Source organism: Thamnophis sirtalis, unplaced genomic scaffold (genome assembly GCF_051295495.1).
Source record: "Thamnophis sirtalis isolate CommonGarterSnake01/CBP01778 unplaced genomic scaffold, rThaSir2_p1.2 scaffold_3, whole genome shotgun sequence".
Classification (NCBI taxonomy): domain Eukaryota; kingdom Metazoa; phylum Chordata; class Lepidosauria; order Squamata; family Natricidae; genus Thamnophis; species Thamnophis sirtalis.
In genome coordinates this window covers 88,322,358-88,344,320 of record NW_028261383.1, presented here as the reverse complement: position 1 = coordinate 88,344,320, position 21,963 = coordinate 88,322,358, and the positions used below count along the sequence as shown (strand labels likewise).

At 40.4% G+C, this 21,963-nt stretch overlaps 1 protein-coding gene across 5 annotated transcripts in view; it reads right to left on the bottom strand.

Annotated features, from left to right (window-relative positions):
* TNIP1 (TNFAIP3 interacting protein 1) overlaps positions 1-21,963 on the bottom strand; it is a 69,669-nt gene that overhangs the window by 5,206 nt on the left and 42,500 nt on the right. For 2 of the 5 annotated variants that reach the window (XM_087709433.1, XM_087709434.1), the window contains exons 6-14: positions 15,029-15,235; positions 9,836-9,930; positions 5,732-5,822; positions 4,892-4,981; positions 4,000-4,065; positions 2,877-3,008; positions 1,515-1,643; positions 1,185-1,313; positions 398-523 (exon numbers count right to left, since the gene is read on the bottom strand). In XM_087709433.1, the coding sequence (XP_087565559.1) occupies positions 398-523; positions 1,185-1,313; positions 1,515-1,643; positions 2,877-3,008; positions 4,000-4,065; positions 4,892-4,981; positions 5,732-5,822; positions 9,836-9,930; positions 15,029-15,235 (1,065 nt within the window). The remainder of the gene's footprint in view (positions 1-397; positions 524-1,184; positions 1,314-1,514; positions 1,644-2,876; positions 3,009-3,999; positions 4,066-4,891; positions 4,982-5,731; positions 5,823-9,835; positions 9,931-15,028; positions 15,236-21,963) is intronic. The other 3 variants (XM_087709435.1, XM_087709437.1, XM_087709436.1) reach the window with 2 other exon arrangements.

Here is a 21,963-nt window from a genome sequence, read left to right as displayed (position 1 = left end):
TACACAGGAGAAGGAGATTGAGAGAAGATTTGGGTGGACAAGCCTATCCATGAACCTATTGTGGCTAGGATTAGGAGGGGAATGGGGAGCAAGAGAAAATATAAAGAGGGAAGGGGAGAATGCTTGAAAGGACCAAGAAATAGGGGAAGACACCAGAAGCAACTGGTAATTGCTCAGAAGGCTGTATCTCAGTTTTCTGGAAATTCTGGTAAGCATATCACAATAACAAAAAGTATTTACTTTAGATTACCCAACAGAGTGGAGTTTTGCATGAATCAGGGCCAATGATCTAGATTTCATCTCTCCCATAGAAGCCATCTTCAAGGGATTCCATGGAAGAGATTAAATTTAGATCACCAGATTTTTCAAACGCAGGATTATTATTTTGGTTTCCTACCTGATTATTAGTCAGGGTCAGCTGTTTCTGAAGTTTTTCTAGCTGCTTCTTCAGCTCCTCTTTTTCTTCATTCATTCTTTCCCTGTCACTCCGCTCCCGCTGGAAATCCTCCTCAAAAATCTTCACCTGGCAGAAAGAGAGGGACTTAAATCCTAGAATCAGACACTTACACCCCCAAATTTACATGTTCTACATATTTCAGGAAAACACAAAATGCAGAAGCCTGAATTCAAAACCACTGCCATAAGTTTTGTAAAGCATATGGTCATCTGACAAAGGAAATTTCCTCCTAAATTCACAAAATACTTTCCGTTCTGGTTTAATCCATTTTTAGCCTATTTTCCCAATATTCTTTTTTGGAGAGGAGAGGAGAGGATGAAGGCGAAGGGGGGGGGAAAAGGGAAAGGGGAAAGGGAAGGGGGAAAAAAAAACTAATGTTGTGAATACAATAATAACTGCCTGTTGTTACTTTTTTTAAAATTATCTTTAAAGATAAAACATTTTCAACATACTTTCCAACTGATACAACACACACAACTTTTCAAAATGCCACTTAAAGCAATTAACAATATTATTTCTGATACTAATAGTCAATTAATGCGATCCACCAGTGAAACTAGTACAGTATTAATACAGATAGTCCTTGGCTTAAAACCACAACTGGAACCACAATTTCTATTGCTAAGCAGGACAGTTCTTAAATGAGTCGCATCTGATTTTATGATCTCTTTTGCCACTGTTAAGGGAATCACTACATTTGAGTCAATCACAGACTTTGGATGCTTACTTGCTGTTTCAGAAGCTCGTTCTGGGTCACCACTTCCTGGTGCCGGAGACCTAAGCTAGGATCAGTAGGGTTTTTCAAGGCTGAGGGGGAATGAGGAGGTGCTTGGAAGTTCAGAATCTCTTCTAGGGCCTGAGGAAAAACAAAGGGACTGTCAGAAACCTCTCCCTGGCATAACATGTGTTATTTGCAGCAATGGCAAGAGATATAGCATCATTCTACTGCCTTGGAAAGACCATCAACTGCAGGGAAAAGATTCACACAGCTTAAAAAAAAAAAGCAGAAGAGAAACCAGGTACAAATCCTCTAAATTCTTTAATAAGGTCTACCCACCTTATTTAGTCGGAGAATCTCCTTCTCCTGGTACTCTCTTTGCCTTGTGACTGGCGCCAACTGATCCTGAAGAAACTTCACCTTGTGCTTGAGCTCCTTCACCTCCCCACTGAGTCTCTCTTTTTCTGCCTTGAATGGAGTGGAAGGGAGGGAGAGGAAGATGTACAAAAGGAGAAAGAGATTTCCCTCCCATTCCCATCAGGTGTGGAACAATGAACCACCTCTCCTGCCTGAAAGCCACTTCAGAAGAAACGTGAGGGGATTAAGGACAGGGTCTGCCTTCACGAGCATGTCAGTTTATACCAAAAAGCCCTTGAAGCTTCAATACCTGTCAAATGCAACTGGGGGTCATAACTGTCATTCTCAAATATCTCCCCCCCATAGAAAAACTCCTATCTACTAAAAAAAAAGGGGGGGTACTCGGTGTCTCATTTGTGTCCTGCACCACACATAGCAATATGAAGACTGATGGAAAGAAAGAGAAAAGGTCCCAAGAGAGTAAAGCACCTTCCAGAAAATACAAAGAGAAAAATTGAATCTAAAAGTAAGAGTTCCCCATGGATTTTTTTTTTTAAATTTTTGGTAGTTACTACAGCACTGTAGAATTTGAGCTGCAACAGCCTCTTTTGGCCACCAGAGGGCAGGCCTTTGCAGTACTTTATATGTTGCTCATCTCTACAAGGCCTAATGAACTGAGATCTATTTAGGTAGTCCTCAACTTACGACCACAAGCAAGCCCAACATTTCCGCTGCTAAGGGAGACATTTGATAAGTGAGTTTTGCTCCATTTTACAACCTTTCTTGCCATGGTTATTAAGTGAATCACTGCAGGTGTTAATTAGGTAACACAGTTCTTAAGTGACTCTGGCTTCTCCATTGACTTTGCTTGTCAGAAGGTCGCAAAAGGTGTCACCGCAACGGGTCATAATTAAATGCTAGTTGTCAAGTGTCTGAATTTTGATTACGTGCCCGCATGGGTGCTGCAATGGTTGTAAGTGTGAAAAAGAATCAAAAGCCGATGTTTTCATTGCTGTTGTAACTTTAGTCACTAAACAATCACTAAACAAATGGTTGTAAGTTGAGGACTACCTGTAGAAGATATAGAAATGACTGATTCTGTCACCACTTTCTACTACCAATAATCTTTTCTGAATGTCAGCTTTGTTATTTGCATCTTGGTATTTTTAAGGATTGGAGACACATTCTCATAGTGAGTTAATACAGAGGAACTGAAGGCAGGTGTAAAAGAAACATGCTTTTAATGCTACCTGTCTGTCAACCCATTTAGATTTAAATCCAATGCAAACGTTACTGTTTTAGGAAGAAACGCAAATGTGTTCCAAGTGGGATTTTGGACTATACCTCTTCTTCTTCAATTTTGGATTTTGCCAAGAGAAGCTTGCGGTCAAAATCCCTCTGTTTCTGCTCCCGCTCTGCCTCCAACTCGGCTAGCGCCTTTTGGGAGTCAGCAAATTTCTGTCGTAACTCTGTTATCTGTCGGGATGGAAATTTTTAAAAATGAAAAACACCATCATGCATTTTAAAACCAATTTAAAGGCTACATTACCCAAAGGACAAAACCATGTACATGGTACATACATACATACATATATGTGTCTGTGTGTATGTGTTTGTATGTCTGTGTGTATAATTTTAAATCATTCCTGTATTTAATGTGCAATTTGGGGAATAAGTGCATAAAATTTGGCAGAGATCCTATGACATATTTTACAATGTAAGTGGTCCTCAACCTACGGCCACAACTGAACTTCAAAATGTCTGTTTTTACTTGAGACATTTGTTAAATGAGTTTTACCCCATTTGATGACCATTCTTGCCATAGTTGTTAAGTGAATCACTGCAGTTGTTAAGTTAGTAAAATGTTAAGTGAAACTGTCTTCCCCATTGACTTTACTTGTCAAAATGTTGCAAGAGATAATCATATGGCCTTGGGACACAGCAACGGTCAAAGGGAAGAACCAGTAGCCAAGCATCTGAATTTTGATTGCATATCCTGGGGATGCTACAGAGTCGTAACTCTGAAAAATTGTCATAAGTCACTATTTTCAGCGACACTGTAACTTGGAACTGTCCCTAAATGAACTGTTGTTAGGACTACCTGCAATACCGTGTTCTGTCTATATTATTGTTTATTATAAAAATAAACATACTTTTTTTTTTAAAAGCACAAAACTGCATACCTGTATTATTGGATTTATATTTTCTAAGTCTATAGTTAGCAGCTCTGATAAGTGTAATATTCTTTTCTCTTCTTTAAATCCCCAGAAGTGTTTATATCTTCCCAGGCCAATAAAAGAAAAGTATCTTAAAGCAGATTTCAAACAGTTAGCACTGTTGACTCAACTTATGACTCAACTAGCATTCCTGTGTATTCCTTCATTTGGATAAGAACAAGGCCACACTCATCTTGTGTTGTGCTATCAAAAACACCTCAGACAGAGCTGCCTGGGAGCTTTGTCATTACCTTCTGCTCATACTGCTGCTTCATGGACCGGAAATGGTGGTCCCATTGTTTATTCACCTCCAATAGCTAGAGAGAGAGAAAAGGCATCAAGTTATTTTGGACATATCCCCTTACAGCCTTCCTCCTCTGACGCAAGCAGTCACAAGGCTGAAACATAACTTTCTTTTTATTTATTTTTTAAATCAGTAGCCCTATATTCTGCATGGAGTCATTCAGGTATCACCCTTACTGCTAAACTTGCTAGTTATCACTATTCCAAGGCTTTCCTGGACAGGAAGAGGGATTACATAAAGCAGAGGGCATACTTTAGAGGACACATTTAGGAAGAGCTCTGGTGATGGTTAGATTAGGACTATGATGGCAAACCTATGGCACGCGTGCCCGCAGAGTCCTCTCTCCGGACATGTGAGCCGTCGCCCTTGCTCAGTTCCTCCCCGCATGTGCGTGCGCCTCCTGCCATCCAGCTGATTTTTGGGTCTCTGCTGCGCATGGGGGGCGCATGCAGGAGACGCGTCCTTATGTACATGGGGCGGTGGGGTGCGTGTATATGGGTTGTGCGCAAATGCATGGGCGGGGTGCATGCAGGGGATCACACGTGCATGTGCGAGGGCAGGGCACAGGCAGGGCTCATGTGCGCATTGCATTATGGATGTATGCATGCACACTTTTGGCACTTGGCACCAAAAAGGTTAGCCATCATTGGATTAGGAATGTAATAAATAAACAAGCAAGAACAGCAAGTAAGATGACAGGTTGGGAATCCGGAGAATCATTTAGAATAGTTCTGGAGTAGAAGGTAAATAACCTCTACTGTTTATCTAGTAGCAGTTATCACCTGATATACACTCTTTATAATTCTAAGGGGGAAAAAAACACCTTGTATTTGGCTTACCTCATTGCGTTGATGTTCGAGTATCTTCACTTTCTTCTCACTTGCTCCCACCAAGCTCTTCCCTGCTGCTTGCTCCTCTGTGGCTCCCTTCTAAAAGGCAGATACATATCAGACCTTGAGAAATCATCCAAAGCCGCCAGCTCAATATTCAGAAGTTGGATCTACGCTTCTTTTTCCAAAATCTACAATCTAAGGTACCGTGCATCTCAGTTCCACCTTTCCCCCAACATCCTGCACATGGCAGAGCTGAGATGGTTAAAAATACCAGTGACCTCATAAGAGAAGTTGCCATTTGACTGTTTCTCTCATAAATACCCTTAAATCTTCTATTTCTGAAAGCAGGAATTATTGAGCATAAAAGATTCCTCCCTATTAGAGATTCATTGCAGGAAATGATGGGCGAGACTGGTAGCCTTTTTATAATTTAAGATATTATTCTTTTATTTTGATTTTGTTATCTGTTATTTATTGTAAACCACTGGATGTTGATCCTGAATCTGTCTCCATATGCATTTAGTAAAATACATGTTATGCATTTTTTTTCTTAAAATTAAAGATGCTACATTCCAAATAAATGCTATAGTTAAATCACACACCCTTGCAGCATTGCGTCAAAAGATGAAAAAATATGATTATTTGATATTTAAGCTAAGATTATATTCATCCTTTAGTTTTAAATACACGTTACCTTTAATTTTTTAAAAAATCTATCCCTTTTACTGTAAAGCTGACTTTCAGATATAGCTAGGCTCACATTACTGAGAGATAACTTCAAGCAATTTGAGGCTAACTTTTATCAGCACAGGGTATGTGATTCAATCTAGGCTAAATTTTTCTTACCTGTTGCTGGCTGGCATATTCTATATTTTCTGCTTTCACGCTTTCCTTACTTCCCGTCATCACCATTTTTCTGAGTTCCAGATTCTCACTCCTACATTAGAAAGACATCATTATCATTAACAAACACAGTATTACATTTTAAGGAAAGCATTTTAAGCATGTAAAGGCAGCTGTCACAGTAGTCATCATTCAAAATAAGATTTACTTAAAGCTCATGGACCAAAAATATCCTCATCTCACCGAGGATAATGATAACTACACTGAGTGTCCGCTAACATTCACATGCAACCTGCCTCCAAATGCTATTCATTGTAAAATTTTGAGTAGGAGAGGAATATATTCTTCACTTCCTGCTGATGAGTTTTTGACATGCAATATTTAGAGTAGTGGCCTACAATCTTTTGGGCACCAGTAACCAGTACTGTGGAAACACATTTTTCTGTGGCCTGGAGGAGGCATGGGTTTGTATACTGCCTGCTTTGCATGGTTGGGGCCTGCCAGTGCCAGTCAACGGACCAAGGGTTGGGGATCCTTAATTTAGAGGACACAGAATGCTGGAGGAGATAATCCTTTAGTCTGATCTAGCCCTATTTTCTTACATCACTATGATGATATGTACTTATTTTTTTCCCCCGTATCAAGAGCCGAGGTTAAGTGGTTAAGAATGCAGCTTTTTCTGCTGACTGCTACTGACTGCAATTTGGTAGTTTGAATCTCACCAGGCTCAAGACTGACTAAGCCTTCCAGCCTTCCGAGGTGGGTAAAACGAGGACCCAGATTGTTGGGGGCAATATGCTGACTCTGTAAACTGCTTAGAAAGGACTGTAAAAGCACTGTGAAGTGGTATAGAAGTCTAAGTGCTATTGTTTGCTATGGAACAGCTCCTCAAAATAGCACCATCCTATTTATTAGATTTCTATTTTGCATTGCCAAAGACATGCTCAAAATATCTACAAGGAATTACCATGCTTCAGTATAACATCAGTGGGGGAAATGCTATAATTATATTACAGAAATTATTTTTAAATGGAATGTTGTGATTTGGCTCCTCCTTCAGCAATTAAATGGTAGTGACAGAGTTCAATCTTATTAAACAGGAGGAATTCAACCTTTGAAAGACACTTATGAAAGATATGAGATTTGATAGTCAACAAAAGGATTAGCATACATCAGGGGTGGGTTTCAACCGGTTCGCGGTGGTCCCTGCGAACCGGTTGGTCAGCGAACCCGGAAGTAACTAACTTCCGGGAACAGCGAAGGGCCATCCGCCTGCCCGCGCTCCTTACCCGGTTTTGACGAGTTCTGCACTTCCACGCATGCGCAGGACGCATACAGCGCATGCGTGATCCTCCAGGAGCAGCTGGAGCATTGCACATTCGCTAGTATGCATGCGTGCACCGCGCGCGTGCATGAGGACGCCGCTGGCCCCGTTCCAACCGAACTGGTTGGAACAGGGCGAGAAACCCACCCCTGGCATACATACTATCTATGTATGTGCACAAATACTCATAGTCAACCAATATTTACATTTGATATCAACTGCGCTTTAATAGAGCTCAATAGGCACTATTAAAAATGTCAAATTTTTATTTTTTAAATATTTCATTGTGACCTTTGCTTGCTTTTATTGTTGAGACGCTATCTAATTCTTCTCTCCTTCTGTATGTCCATGCAACCCTATAGGTAGGTCAAATAGAGAGCTGCACCTACGTCATTTTTCTCTGTTAGCTAAACAACCAAATATATTTATTTTCAACTGCAGGGAAATTACTAGTCTAAATTAGTACAGAATTAATGGGCTTGGTTTTTCAATAGGAAATCTCTGCTTGCTTTTGTCCTTCCTTGTCTCAAAGTAACTTAAAGCACAATTCTTATTGCATTAGTCTATAAGAGCTCTATTACTGCCTAAAGAATAAAACAAGACTCCTTCAATTTTTATTATAAAAACAATTCCAGAAATGTTCTTATGTATATGCTATTTTAAGCTACTGCTGGAAAGGCAGAATATAAATTTAAGGAAGAATGAAAATGAAATAAGATATGTAACTCAACATATATGCATGCCATATTGTGAATTTAAGGCTACGTTTACTCTAAGAATGTTGGTTTGGTTCTATCCATCCATCCATCCATCCATCCATCCATCCATCCATCCATCTAACAATCCTAGAACATAGGTTGCTCAGGGAGTGTAGAATTCATATCAGCACTGGGTACCAAGGGCACCATCTAATGGAGAATTTAACACATAGCTTTTTAAAAAGAAAATCCAATTGTTAGCCCACGTTTCTAGCTAAAAGATAAGGTTTGGCCTGGAATAATCATGGTATTGAAGGTAGGGTATTCAGAAAAGCTTCATTTTTACTAGTTGAAACCAGTAGGATACAAATGATATCTGTGTGACTAAAACCAAATTATACAATGTTTCCATATAGTTTCCATCAAAAGTAAGGAAGGTTCATGATACTCTGGATCAAGCTCTTGTAGTAATTCTCAAGTATATTCACAACTGTGAAAATAAACCCTGTGCCTCTGTTTCTATAATTAGAATCTTTAGAACCATTTCTTTTTGGTCAGGGAGAACAAGTGAGCCGCTATCATGCTGGTCTTGTTGTATTCGGGTCTTTTCCTGTGTAAGATTGAGATTGTCTTGGCAACATTTCGGCGAGGTTTTACTCGCCATGTTCAGGCTGGGTTTTGGGCTTAAAGTGTGGTCAGAGCTGCCGTCTTTCTATAAATCTTGGTGTGTGTGTGTGGAGTGCGGGCTTTGTTTCAGTAAGTGGAATGATTGGTCATGTGGTTGTATCATGATTGGTAGATTGGTGCTGATTGGTGCTGGCTGTGTGTCCGTTGTTGTTTCATGTTGTAACGGCCTGGGTGTTTGTTGAGTAGGGCTGGTTTCCAGATGTCTAGTAGGCAGGAGGTATCGCCACGTTTATTCATGTTGTGGGGATGTTTCTCTATTTCGATAGCTTCCATAATTATTCTCTTGTTGAAGTGTTCAGTTTTGGAGATTAACCTGGTTCCTTCAAAATTAATTTCATGTCCTATAGCTTTAAGGTGCTGGGAAAGGGAGGAAGTTTTTTCTTTTTTTCTTACTGTGTTCTTGTGTTCTGCGATGTGTGCATTTATTATCCTATTCGTTTGTCCTATGTATGTTGCAGGGCAGATTTTGCAGGGTATTTCATAGACTCCTTAGTTTTCTAGCTGGATTTTGTCTTTGGGATTTCTTAAAATGTTGGCTATTTTTTGGTCAGTGTTGAAGGCTGTCTTGATATTGTGTTTGTGGAGAATTTTGCTGATTTTATCTGTGGTGTCTTTGATGTAAGGGAGGAGGGCGATACCGCTGTCCTGTTCTGTGTCTCGGTTTTTGGGGGGAGTCTCCCTTTGGATTAGGCTGGTAATTGTTTTTCTTTGGAATCCATTGGAGATTAATACATTTGTGAGAGTGCATAATTCAGTTTTCAGGTGGTCTTTGTCGGCTAGGCATTTGGTTCTGGAGATCAGGGTCTTGGCTACAGTTGATCTGTGCAGGGTAGTAATGGGATTGTGCGTTTAAGTAGCGGTTGATGTGTGTTTTTTTTCTGGTAGATGGTGTGTCCTAGAGAGCCATTGGTTTTTTTTGTAGATTAGGACACCCAGAAAGGGAAGTTATTTGTTTGCTTCTATTTCCATAGTGAATTGTATTTTGGGGTGTAGGCTGTTGAGATATGTGAGACAGATGTCCAGTTTTTCTTTCTCGTGTGGCCAGAGTGAGTGAGACCTCACCGAAACGTTGCCAAGACAATCTCAATCTTACATGGGAAAAGACCCGAATACTATAGATATATAGTATATATATATATATGGAAATTCCCTTAGAATTCTCTGGGGCTTCCCACCATTGTAACTTTTTCTATAGAGTACTGGCCACACTGCTGCTCCTTCCTATTCAGGTAGATTAAAGTGGAAGATTAAAGTAGATAAAAGAATAAAGTTGATACTAGAATCAACATGTGTAGTAGTACTGACATATCTACTCCAAGATAAGGGACTTTTCCCCCCTTTTTCCCAGTGTTATATTTGCTCACCAACTTATTTCTTTCCCACCTGATGTTCACTCACCTTAGTTTCTCAGATATCTCGTTCCTTTGCTCTAGTTCCCTTTCCAACTTTGTCCTCAGCTCCTCATTTTCATTCCGCAACTGTTCACACAATGTCTGTTAGAACAAAAAAGAGAAATTGAGGAAGAGATACAGGAAAGAAAGAGATAGAGATAGAGATAGAGATAGAGATAGAGAGATAGAGAGATAGAGAGAGAGAGAGAGAGAGAGAGAGAGAGAGAGAGAGAGAGAGAGAGAGAGAGAGAGAGAGACCCTGTTTCTCCAAAAATACGACCAGTCCTGGAACTAACACCTTGCCACATTTTTTGCATGGGCAAAAATATAAGCCCATCCCCAAAAATAAGCCCTCTGGACAACCCCCCCCCCTCCAGCCAGGCAGAGCACCGCTCACCCACCTAGCGGTATCCCGAAGACACCAAACCGCAGGAGCCAGGGGGGAAGGCGCCTCTCTGTCTGGAAGATTCTTTGTCCGGAAGACTGTCTGGCAGCTGGCCCACAACCATACAGCGCACTCCTAGAGGAGCTGCTGCTGGAAGACTCGGCAGCCGGGTTTTGGATTTTGGAAGCCGGAGAAGAAATTATGCTCGGAGTGCGGTGGCAGCAAGCATGCCTCCCAGCCTCATCATGCCCTGGTTCTGCAGGGAGAGCTGGGCCGGGGCATGATGAGGCTGGGAGGCATGCTTGCTGGGGGCGGAACAGGCGCTCGTGCAACCCCCTTCTCCAGCCGGGCAGAGCTCCATGCACTGACCTAGGGGGTATCCCTAATATCCCAAGCCGCAGGAGCCGGGGAGTGGGCAGTGCGCCACGTGCCTTGGCGCCTTAGGGATACCCCCTAGTTCAGTGAATGGCACTCTGCCTGGCTGGAGAGGTGGTTTGTCGGGCAGTTGCTTGTGAGCATGGTCACCACATGGCTTCTTTACCCCTGAGGCTGTCCAGCAACCCCAAAACAATAAGCCCTCCTCCTATAATAAGCCCAAGGCCATATTTCATGGGGCAAAAGAAAATAAGACCCTGTCTTATTTTCGAGGAAACACAGTAGGTAGGTAGGTAGGTAGGTAGGTAGGTAGGTAGGTAGGTAGGTAGGTAGGTAGGTAGGTAGGTAGGTAGGTAGATAGATAGATAGATAGATAGATAGATAGATAGATAGATAGATAGATAGATAGATAGATAGATAGATAGATAGATAGATAGATAGATAAACAGACCGACCTATGCTTTGTACCATATTTGTCAAGAGCCATTTGAATGTTTGTTGAACCATATAGCAATACACATAGCAATAGCACTTAGACTTATAAATCAACAAAGATGATTAGAGGTCTGGAGACTAAAACATATGAAGAACGGTTGCAGGAATTGGGTATGCTAATTTAATGAAAATAAGGACTAGGGGAGACATGATAGCAGTGTTCCAAGATCTCAAGGGTTGCCACAAAGAAGAGGGAGTCAAACTATTCTCCAAGGCACCTGAGGGTAGAAGAAGAAGCATTGGGTGGAAGCTAATCAAGGAGAGAAGCAACTTAGACTGAGGAGAAATTTCCTGACAGTTAGAACAATTAATCAGTGGAACAACTTGCCTCCATAAGTTGTGAATGCCCCAACACTGGAAAGTTTTAAGAAGATGTTGGATAGCCATTTGTCTGAAATGGTATAGGGTTTCCTGCCTAGGCAAGGGGTTGGACTAGAAGACCTCCAAGGTCCCTTCCAACTCTGCTATTGTATTATTGTATTATTATTATATACCTGTTCTGACCTAAGGTTCCGAAGAGTATGAAGCAACTCTTTGTCATGACAAAAACCTCTTTTATTAATTTCCTGTGAATTCTGCTCATTCACATCCAGTAAAGTCTTTCAAGGGAGGATTTACAATAACAGACCTTATCTAGCTTGGAAAGCCGACAGGCCGAATCTGCAAAACCTGGCAAGGAGTCTTGGAGAATCCCAAACCAATTAAGTGAACTAATTGTCTCCTGCAAACTTCACTCCCCTTTCGCTCCTTTTTTATTTTTTCTGGGAGGGCCATTCATCATCCACCTGTGGCCTTATGGCATGGGTGGGTTCCTGCCAGTTCTAACCTATAGAAGAGGTTCCACAAATCTACAGTGCCGTTTAGAACTGGTCCAGCTCCCTCCCCCCCCCCCCGCCCGTCTGCACATCATCAAGATGAAGAGCAAGAGGAGTAATTCTAGGAGTTGAAGTCCACAAGTCTTAAAGCTGTCAAGTTTGAACACCCCTGGGGTTTTTTTTCCTAAAGGGTTAGGAGTGCAAGAGTCTTGTAACTTGACAGCTTTAACACTCGCGTGCTTCAAATGCCAGAGTTTCTGCACCAACATTTTGATTGCTAAGCAAGAGTGTTGTTAAGTGAGTTTCACCACATTTTACAAGTTGGTCATGCCCACGCATTCACATGGCTGACAAGCCACTTCCACCCAGTCACATGGCCGGCAAGCCACTCCCACCCGGTCACATGGCTGGTAAGCCACTCCCACAAAGCAGACCACACCTACAGAAGAGGTTCTAAACATTTTTGAAACCCACCACTGCCTTACTCCCAAGTCAACCCCTATTATTTAGCTGTTCATCTGGCAACTCTGCGCATGCGCATACCGGGAATAGGCACCAGCTGTTTGTTTGCCTCACTGATGTCTGACTGTGAAGACAGCTGTTAATAGGCATATGGTTCTGGACCCCTCTCTGCCTCCAGCACTGGCGGGCCACAACAATACCACTCCAGAGGGCTTTATAGCATTCTGTGAGTGATTTACAGGTATTGCCCCCAACAATTTAATGCCTCATTTTGCCGATCTTGGAAGGATGGAAGGCTGAGTCAACCTTCAGCCAGTCAGGATCGAACTGCTGCCAGTCATCAGAACTAGCCTGCAATACTGCATTCTCACTATGCCACCACATATATATTTCATTTATTGTTTTTATTTCATAAAAACAATTTCTCAAACAAACTGGTCTTTTTTCAATCTGCATCTACACATCTAATTTAAAATAGCAGAATAACACACATAATAAAAAAGGAATATGGAATAAGCACCTCAAGTAATCAGAAAAGTTACTAGATTGCAAAGAGTTAAAAACATCTCCGTGACACAATGAAACATCCAAAGGCTGGAGAGAACAAAACTGTCTATTGATTTATCTTACAATTAAATGGCCTCTTTGAGAAGAGTATCTCATAGAAGCAGCGAAGCTAAGAAGTTTTAGTAGCCATGTATTGCACTGTAACATTAGAGCATGGAGAACAGAGCTTCTAAAGAAGTAGAGGGTAAAAATATGGATTTATTTAGGTCTCATGAAAACAGTGAATGGTTTAAATATTTTCAAAAAGCTTCTAGCAAGAGGTGGCCTACTATTTTTTCTTGGTACCTATTCTTTAGTCTGAATTAAGCACAAATTTCACCACCTCTTTTTTCAGATGTTGACACAAATATCCAACTGGATTCTTTCAGTTCCTTACCCAAGAAGCTCAAAATGGAGCTGAGAAACAGTGAGAAATCTAATTTCATTTACAAGTAACTGATAAGTACTAGATCTCCTCAGACCTAACTGGACACCCTCACTGAATATTAAAATTGTTTATGCTTCAGAAATCCAGAAGTGCTTCAGATCTCATGAAAGTACAGCATTTCTGTGTTACTCATGAAAGCAGCTCAATTTCTATATGAAGTTAATCTGCTTTAAAGAATAGCACAGAAGTCCTGCATGTATGTATATTTATCAAATTTTAAAATGTGAGAATATAAGATCTCAAGCAGTTCTTCCAAATAATTATTGAAAGTTTTATGCTTTATGCTAAAGAAGGAATGTACTGAATGGTTATGGACTGTTGTGATTTTATATGACTTTTGCTAAAATCTATGATTGCAAATACATGTATATATAACTGTGCACACTTTATGCTACATTGGTTTGCTCTAATCATGAAAACTTGGATAGAAAGAAAGATCAGGATTCAATCCATCTCTGAGAAGAGAAAATTTCTGTATTTGCCAGGATCCCAAATGGAATTCTACCCATCCCAAATACATAGAACCCTTTTTATAATAAGAGAAAATTTTTTATTGACTTCAAAGGGATACGGTCACTTTTACTCTAGCCTGGCCTAGCTTGCTCTTTTCATCCCCATGGGCTACTGGTAGTTATTGCTAAAGTTAAGTGACATGAGCAAAGCCATGTCAAAGCGGCCCCCAAGAGAATTTCTTAGAAAAAAGGATAAGCTTCATTTCCAGGGGTGACACAATTGCTCCTGCCCATTTTACTAATAGAAAGTGTATATCACTGGCAAGGAAATATTATTATTCTTTTTAACCAAAGGTTTCACTGATTAGTTTGTAGCGTAGAGGAAAAGAGGTTTTTTTTATGCTTTAAACACCTGACTGACAAAGGCCAAATCTTATAGCCCTTGAAAGTTTCACATCCTTGTTGGAAACTGAATGAAAGAATGAACAAAGGAATACCTTTGTGCTTCCTAATTGTCATCAGGGAATCTTTAAATGATGATTATTTAGCAATAGCAATAGCACTTAGACTTATATACCTCCTCACAGTGTTTTACAGCCCTCTCTACATGGTTTACAAAGTCAGCATATTGCCTCCAACAATCTGGGTCCTCATTTTACCCACCTCGGAAGGATGGAAGGATGAGTCAACCTTAAAGTCAGTGGGAATCAAACTGCTGAACTGCTGGCAGCCGGCAGTTAGCAGAAGTAGCCTGCAGTACTGCATTCTAACCACTGAGCCACCACAGCTCTTATGGTAGGAACCGCTTTAGGACAATGGAATGTCACCGCGCATGACAACATGATTTAGAGCAGTCACAGAGTTTGCAATAAAATCTCTGCCCAGCATGAGTTCATGGTAGGGACGCAGGCAAATAGAATCTAAGCTAAGAGCAATAAAACTGGACCAAAAGGATTTTATTCATTTTCTCAAAAGATAGATGGGAGAGAGCAGTATTGAGGATGTCACAGACATAAAAGAATGAGGGGGGAAAAGGTAAAGGGCCATAAAGGGCATGATAAAACCAGATGAGCTGGGATGGTATAGTATGGTTGGGTGCATAGGGAATATTTTTACGAGATGGCCTGTACCTGTTATGGCCACTTAGGGGAGAGGAGAAAAAAAATAAAAATGAGATGAGAACTCAGGAATACAGAGAAGCAAATGAATTGTGCACATCTACCAGCAGCCTTCGAACCTGAAGAATGGATGTCCTCTGCTCATTCTTGTGCACTTTGGAGGCCAGGCGGTTAAACTCGAGAGCCATGCGCCCCAGATGGGCGAAAAGCTGGGTTTTGTCAGACTCCTCAGCGAAAAGACTGAGCGTATTCTCAAAGCGCTGAAGGTGGAGCATAAGGTTGGTGTCCTCGTTCAGAAGTGGCTCTACGTCCTGCGGAAAACAATTCAAAGTAGAAAATTATATTGGAAAAGCATTTGATAATTTTTGACTTTAATTAAGATCTAGAAAATTCCTCAAATATGAATTACTTGGTGTTATTCTGTTCCGCACGTTTAAAAAGCCATTTTTGTTTGTTTGTTATGGGAGAGAAACTGAAAAGGATTTATGCAGTATAGGGAGATGGAAGACAGATCTTCCGCCTCATCTATGTTCTCCTCACACACTCACACGGCTTTTTGCCCCTTAAGGTCCTTTTCGCTTAAGCGGAGATAAGAAAATTGTCCCATTTGGGGATTGCTCTGGAGAAAACCCAGTATATTATGAAGAAATTCATTTTTCTATACTGGGCATAAATCTATCAAATCTATTGTAGCCCCTTTCCAAATTGTCTCTTTCCCCACAAAGTAAAAAGCCCATCACATAGAAAATACTCCAGACACTCTTGATTCCTCTTTTCTCCATATCTTCAACCCAGTGGTGAAATTCATTTTTTTTTTTTTACTACTGGTTCTGTGGACGTGGCTTGGTGGGCATGGCAGGGGAAAGATGCTGCAAAATCTCCATTTCCACCCACTCCAGGGGGAGGATACTGCAAAATCCCCATTCCCACCTTGAGGCCAGCCAGAGGTGGTATTTGGTGGTTCTCTGAACCATTCAGAATTTCCGCTACCGGTTCTCTAGAACCTGACAGAACCTGCTGAATTTCACCCCTGCTTCAACCTATACAATAATTCAGTTTAAGGGACTTGGAGGGGGGTGTCTCTTCAAAAAAGGAGGGATTTTTCTCTTAAAACTGGATTACAAATCCAAGGCTAGCATTTATTTCCCTCTTCAATGAAGACATGTATCTGGGTTGATGTTGTGATTCTGTGGTCTATACTTACCTTTGTCAGTAACATTTCCAAAATGACTCATTACAGAATTTTTACCTCTTTTATGATTTCCCTGTTCCTGCTTTCCCAGACAATTTACCATGCATACAAGCTAATATTTACTTTCCTTATACAATTTTTTGAAATTCAAGAAGCTGGCAGACATACCGCCATTGAACATAGCAAGGTTTCTCTCTTTCCATAAAGAAAAGTCAGTTTACAGATTCCCAATCAACCAATCTAGGTTAAGTTTCTACAGTCAAAATCTCTCAGTTCAGGACCGAGTAGAGGCTGAATTGGACATTTAAAGATTATTGTTGCTTGGAATTCCCACTGTTGCTGTCTTTAGGACATATTTTTGTTGTCATTTGTGACTGAGCTATCCAGAGCTTGGTTTCAAAACTAGTTTGCAAGACCAATCCCAGAAAACCTTTCCCCCTCCTCATTGAGCAACTCTAATCCATGCCCCATTTAGGATGATAGAAAATGGTTTTTATGGGCAGACTGTTTTGTGCTGTGAATCACAGATTACTTATTCTAGAAACTAAGCATGCTATGTACTCCTAGAAAGCTTAACTCTGACTGCGCACTGCTGGAATGCTCCTTTTGCCTCAGCAAATTTCCTAAACAGCCAAAGGAAAAGTAACAATAAAACATCCTGCAATGACCTCTGCTCCAAATTACATTTCCAGATAAGATTCCCTGCAATCTCAGACCTCATCAAAGAAATTCAGAATACTCACACAAAGCTAGAAGTGGGAGAGGAGACAATTGTTTATGCCTTACTTGTAACTCCCTACTCCTCAGGCCCCACATTCCCATGCCGAAGTGGGAGAGCAAAGGCACAATTCTAATTGCATCATTTGAATGGAGACAAAAGCCATTGCATAACTAGAGGTTTGTTCTGTGAGAGCAATCCCATTCTGACAAAATATCCGCCTCTATTTGAGGAGATATAGATGCCTCCTTCAGACTTTCCCCATCCAAATAAAGGATATGGAAGATTCGGAACAAGATTTCCAGCCCGAGGTTACCATTTTCCAACAGAGGTAAAAGCACGAAGCAAAACATACAAAACCATTTTTTTAAAAATCCTTAATTTGAGGTTCCCTAAAGATCTCATTACTAACATGTCAACATGGCCACATCCATGCTAGCATCCATTAACAACCTGGTCCCAGATCCTACAGAAGAGCTGGGTCTTTCCAGCCTTCCAGAAAGCTGAAGGGATTGAGGCTGCCATATCGGCATGGGAGAGGGGCTGTTCCATTAAATAAGGTAGCATGAGAGAGAAGGTCCATTTGCTGGAAGCCTCCAAGTGACAATGCTTCACCAATGAGACTGGAGCATGCCCATCTTGCTGAAATGGGCAAAAACCATCAGGGATGTAAAAGTAACCACCACTGCTTTGAATTGCATCCAGAATCCTACTTCACTACTACTTTCACTCTAATGGACGATCCTTCCACATCTGGACCAACGTTTCTTCTCTCCCAACTTAAGAAAGCCTTTTCCCACCTTTTCTTCTCCAGTTCCAGGACTTTGTTTTACAGTTGCATTAGCCATTTTCATTTTCAATATTGCAAGTGGTCTGTTGCTCAGGTATATCTGACAGATGGACCCTCCTAAACTTACCTCCTTAATTTCAGGAAGCCTGCCAAGCCTTTGCTACTGGAAGCTACAGTTCATTCTTCGGAGTTTTGACCACATAGGACTGAGCCTTTGCTCAATAGCAAGCACAGCCAGCTTGGATTGCCACCTCACAGGCAGCCCATGCAAAAGGAATCTTTGAAAGTGAAAACCAGGGAAATGCAACCTTTTGCTGAGCACCTATAGCTGACTCATGATCTCCTCCCCTCCAGAGGCTGCCCCAATGAACTTGGTTCAGGGAGAGAGAAAAAAATCCAGTCTTGCAAGAGACTTTGCCCATTTCTCTGCCAGATGATTCATGAGGAAAAGACCTCAAGGAGGAACCATAGCCTGTATATCTATCTTCAGTCTAAGGTCTTTATTGCCTTGTAAGGCACAATATAAGGGACTTTCAAGGGACATAACAATGCTCAAAGCAAGATTCTCATTAGATTTTTATCTACTTCTCCCTGGGCAATTTCCCCCCAAACTCATGTCCTGAAGATGTGGCAGACTAACACTTCTGTAATCTGCCGATATGGCAAATAACCAATCATTATGTGTAAGAAACAAACAAGTTGATTTATGGGGTTTTTTCAGGGTGAGGTGAGGAAAATTACAGATGTAACTGTACATTTGTAAATGTAGGTCCCGTGGGTTTTTTCCCCCCTCAGATATCATAGCTACATTAAAGTACAATAAAGAGTATTTAGGCCCTCTGTTGCTGTGGAAACGGAAGTCTTTACCATTTTTATGCCATTGCCTAGCACTTGATAAGTATCTTATTACCGGTGCTTTTTATGGTTTTAGTCTGTGAGATTCCAGAAATGCCAAGCTAAAATCCAAGGCCTTTCTCCACTTTACCTTTAATTATGGAAACAAACATGCTCTAGCAATTTCTTTTTCTATGGAGACCCCAGGCCTTTGGGGTCTTCAGCTCATCCCCAGTACATGTGAAAGAAGCTCAAATCCTTTTTAGCTCTACTGGTGTTAAAGTAATATTTCCCCCATTATTCCAACATTGCCAATGCTCAAGCTACACATAAAACATTGCTCAAGCTACACATAAAACCTATCAACTTTTTTAAAAAAGATTTTTATTAACAAACATGTAAAATACACACACACACATTTGCACAATACAGTACGAACAGGAACTTCCTGTTCTTTATAATAGCAATCATCAATCAATGCCGCTCACCTTATATTATTTCCGCTTCTATTGTATTTCATTTGGATTTCACCATTCTTAACCCTCTTATTTTACTCACAACTATTGTTTTTTGAGTTTTATTATATTCCTTCATTGATTTTTGTTTCTTTCCTCCATCCACCTATACCATTTATCCCATATCTGGTAGAATTCTGATTTTTCTTTTCCCTGGATTTCTTTAGTTAGTTTATCCATTTCGGCACATAGTCCATAACCTTTCTTATTATTTCATCTTCGCTTGGTATTAATTTGTTTTTCCATTTCTGGGCAAAGGCAATCCTTGCCACCGTAATTATATGTAGTATTAAATACTGGATTTCTTTTTTGTATTTCAGACATAATTCCTAATTTAAAAAAAACTTCCGGTTTCCATTCTATTTTAACCCCCGTTATTGTCTCCAGTCAATTTTTGATCCTTTTCCAAAAAATTTTAGTCTCCTCACAGGTCCACCATAAATGGTAATATGTTCCGTGTATTGATTCGCATTTCCAGCATTTTGGGGAGGTATTTGTTAAGATTTTAGCTAACCTTGTTGGTGCCAGGTGCTGTCTGTAAAACATTTTGTACTGGTTTTCCTTGTATGCAACTGATAGTGTCATTTTCAAATTTATTCCCCAAAATTTTTCCCATTTGTCTAATTCAATATTATAGCCAAAGTTCTGTGCCCATTTTATCATTTGTTCTTTCACAATTTCCTCTTCCATTTTATACCTCAGGAGGAATTTATCAACTATCAACCTATCAACTTTTGTCTTCTAGTAACATTGAAAGGAGTGGCTAGAGAAGGGAGGTGCAAATCAGCAACATATATGCCAATATTATTTGTGGGGATTTAAAAACAGGGAACTTTCAAGTCAGGCAAGATCTCACAGTCTAGGTGTCTCAGACTGATATATTGTTATATGGGAATTGGGTACGTCTAGTCTAGTGAAAAGAAGGACTAGGGGTGATATTATAGTAGTGTTCCATTATTTGAGGGGCTGCCACAAAGAAGAAGGGGTCAGGCTATTTTTCCAAAGCACCAGAAGACAAAACAAGAAGCAATGGATGGAAACTAATCAAGGATAGAAGCAACCTAGAATGAAGGAGAAATTTCCTAACAGTGAGAACAATTAACCTGCATTCAGAGGTTGTGGGTGCTCCATCACTGGAGGCTTTTAAGAAGAGATTGCACAGCCACTTGTCTGGAAAAATATAGGGGGTTCCTGCTTGAGCAGGGGATTGGACTAGAAGATTTTCAAGATCCCGTCCACATCTATTATTCTGTTAAATTCAGATGAGAATTTCCTAGAATGTTGTATTCACAATTAATTTCAACAAAGTTTGTTGTGTGAATCACCTTTGGTGAGATGAGCAGTTATATGAATTTGATTCATTAATGAATAAACAAAACTCCACCCACCTACCCCTTCGACAACGTATTGCCCCTTTAAACACTTAATATGGGAATCCTTTGCACTTGCCAATGCTCCAGAAAATCTTACTGCAATAACAACAAAAATGAAATTTTTTGAAAGAATCTAAAATAATCATTTCATCATCTCTTCTAAATACTTCCTGTATTTCCACATGAACTATTCACATACATTTCCAAACATATTATCATTAAAAATCTAATGCAGTTTTTAAAAATCGCATTGGTATCTAATCTTGCTTCCTGTTCCAGAATCCGGGAGCTCCTTTTTTTAAAATGTCAGAATGGTGAAATATTTACTCATGAGAACTCAACTGTGATTTAAAACACACATGTTGTGTTTTAGCTACACTATGTAGCTACGCTATGTAACTATGTATAAACAATCTCTGCTTGCTTTATGGAATTATAAAACCTGAAGGTGGATCATGACATTCCTGGACCACCATTAAGGTTGTTATTACAATAATTAATTATAATTGTTTGTAATAATTAATAAAGCTATGTGTTTGCCTGGCATTTATTATGTGTTTACCTCTGGATCAGGAGCTGCACAGTCATTACCAAATGTCCAGCTAAGGGCCAGTTTGCTTAACATAACTAAGTGTCTGAGAAAAGTTGCTTTGTCCATTTCTACCCCAGCCAACAGAAAAACAAAACATCAGCAAGTTTGGAAATGCAACCTCCCGATTACGCCTGACAGGCCTATGATAGCTCTTTACCCCATTTAGTAACTTCACTGTTGATTTCTTGTCTGTTCCACACCAGTCCAGATTTCAAAAAAGTGGGTATGTTTTATTTTTATAATAATATAGTTGCTTCTTTAAACCTTCTGCTTGACTAGCCTCACCCATGCTGGCCCGGTAGCAACGCATGAAGAGACTCGCGCTGTTTCAGCTTTAAAAAAAACCCGGCTAGGAGTTCCCCCTTCCTCTGCTTAAGAGCCCTGAAAAATACACAAGCAATACCAAGTAAACGGGACTCACCTTTGAGAGCAAACATGAGACCTCTGGCAGGATAAAGAACTAGTAACTGTTAAGAAAGAGCTATGATAAATTATATCCAAGGAATCCTTCCATACTTCCTGAAATAGAGACCGTGGAAGGCCTTGTTTTAAACTGGAGCAATATGGCAGATAAAAGGGAAACTAAACCCCTAAACAAGATGTATTTACTTTAGAATGTAAACATCAGAAGGTTTGTTAGGATTTTGAGGGTGGGGTGGGGTGTTTGCCTGTATCCTGATTATACTCCTTGGAGGAAGAAAAGCTGCCCTGTCTATGTACAGGACTGAGAACCAGCAGGGGGCTGTGCTTGGTGGATTTCTCCTCCAATAATCCACAGCACAATTGTTCCAGAGGAACCCTGTGCCTTCCCAAGCACAGGATGAGGCTATGATCATGCTGAGGATTATAAGCATGGTACCCATCATATGTTGTTGAACAAGAAACATGTGGGACATTTCCAAATTATTATTTAAGACACTAATTTTCCATCCCAGCCTAAAGATATTGGCTGTCCAAAGTGATGGCCCTGGCTTTCATTCACTGCAACTCATGCTCAACAATCACTATAACCACACTGCTTTTGT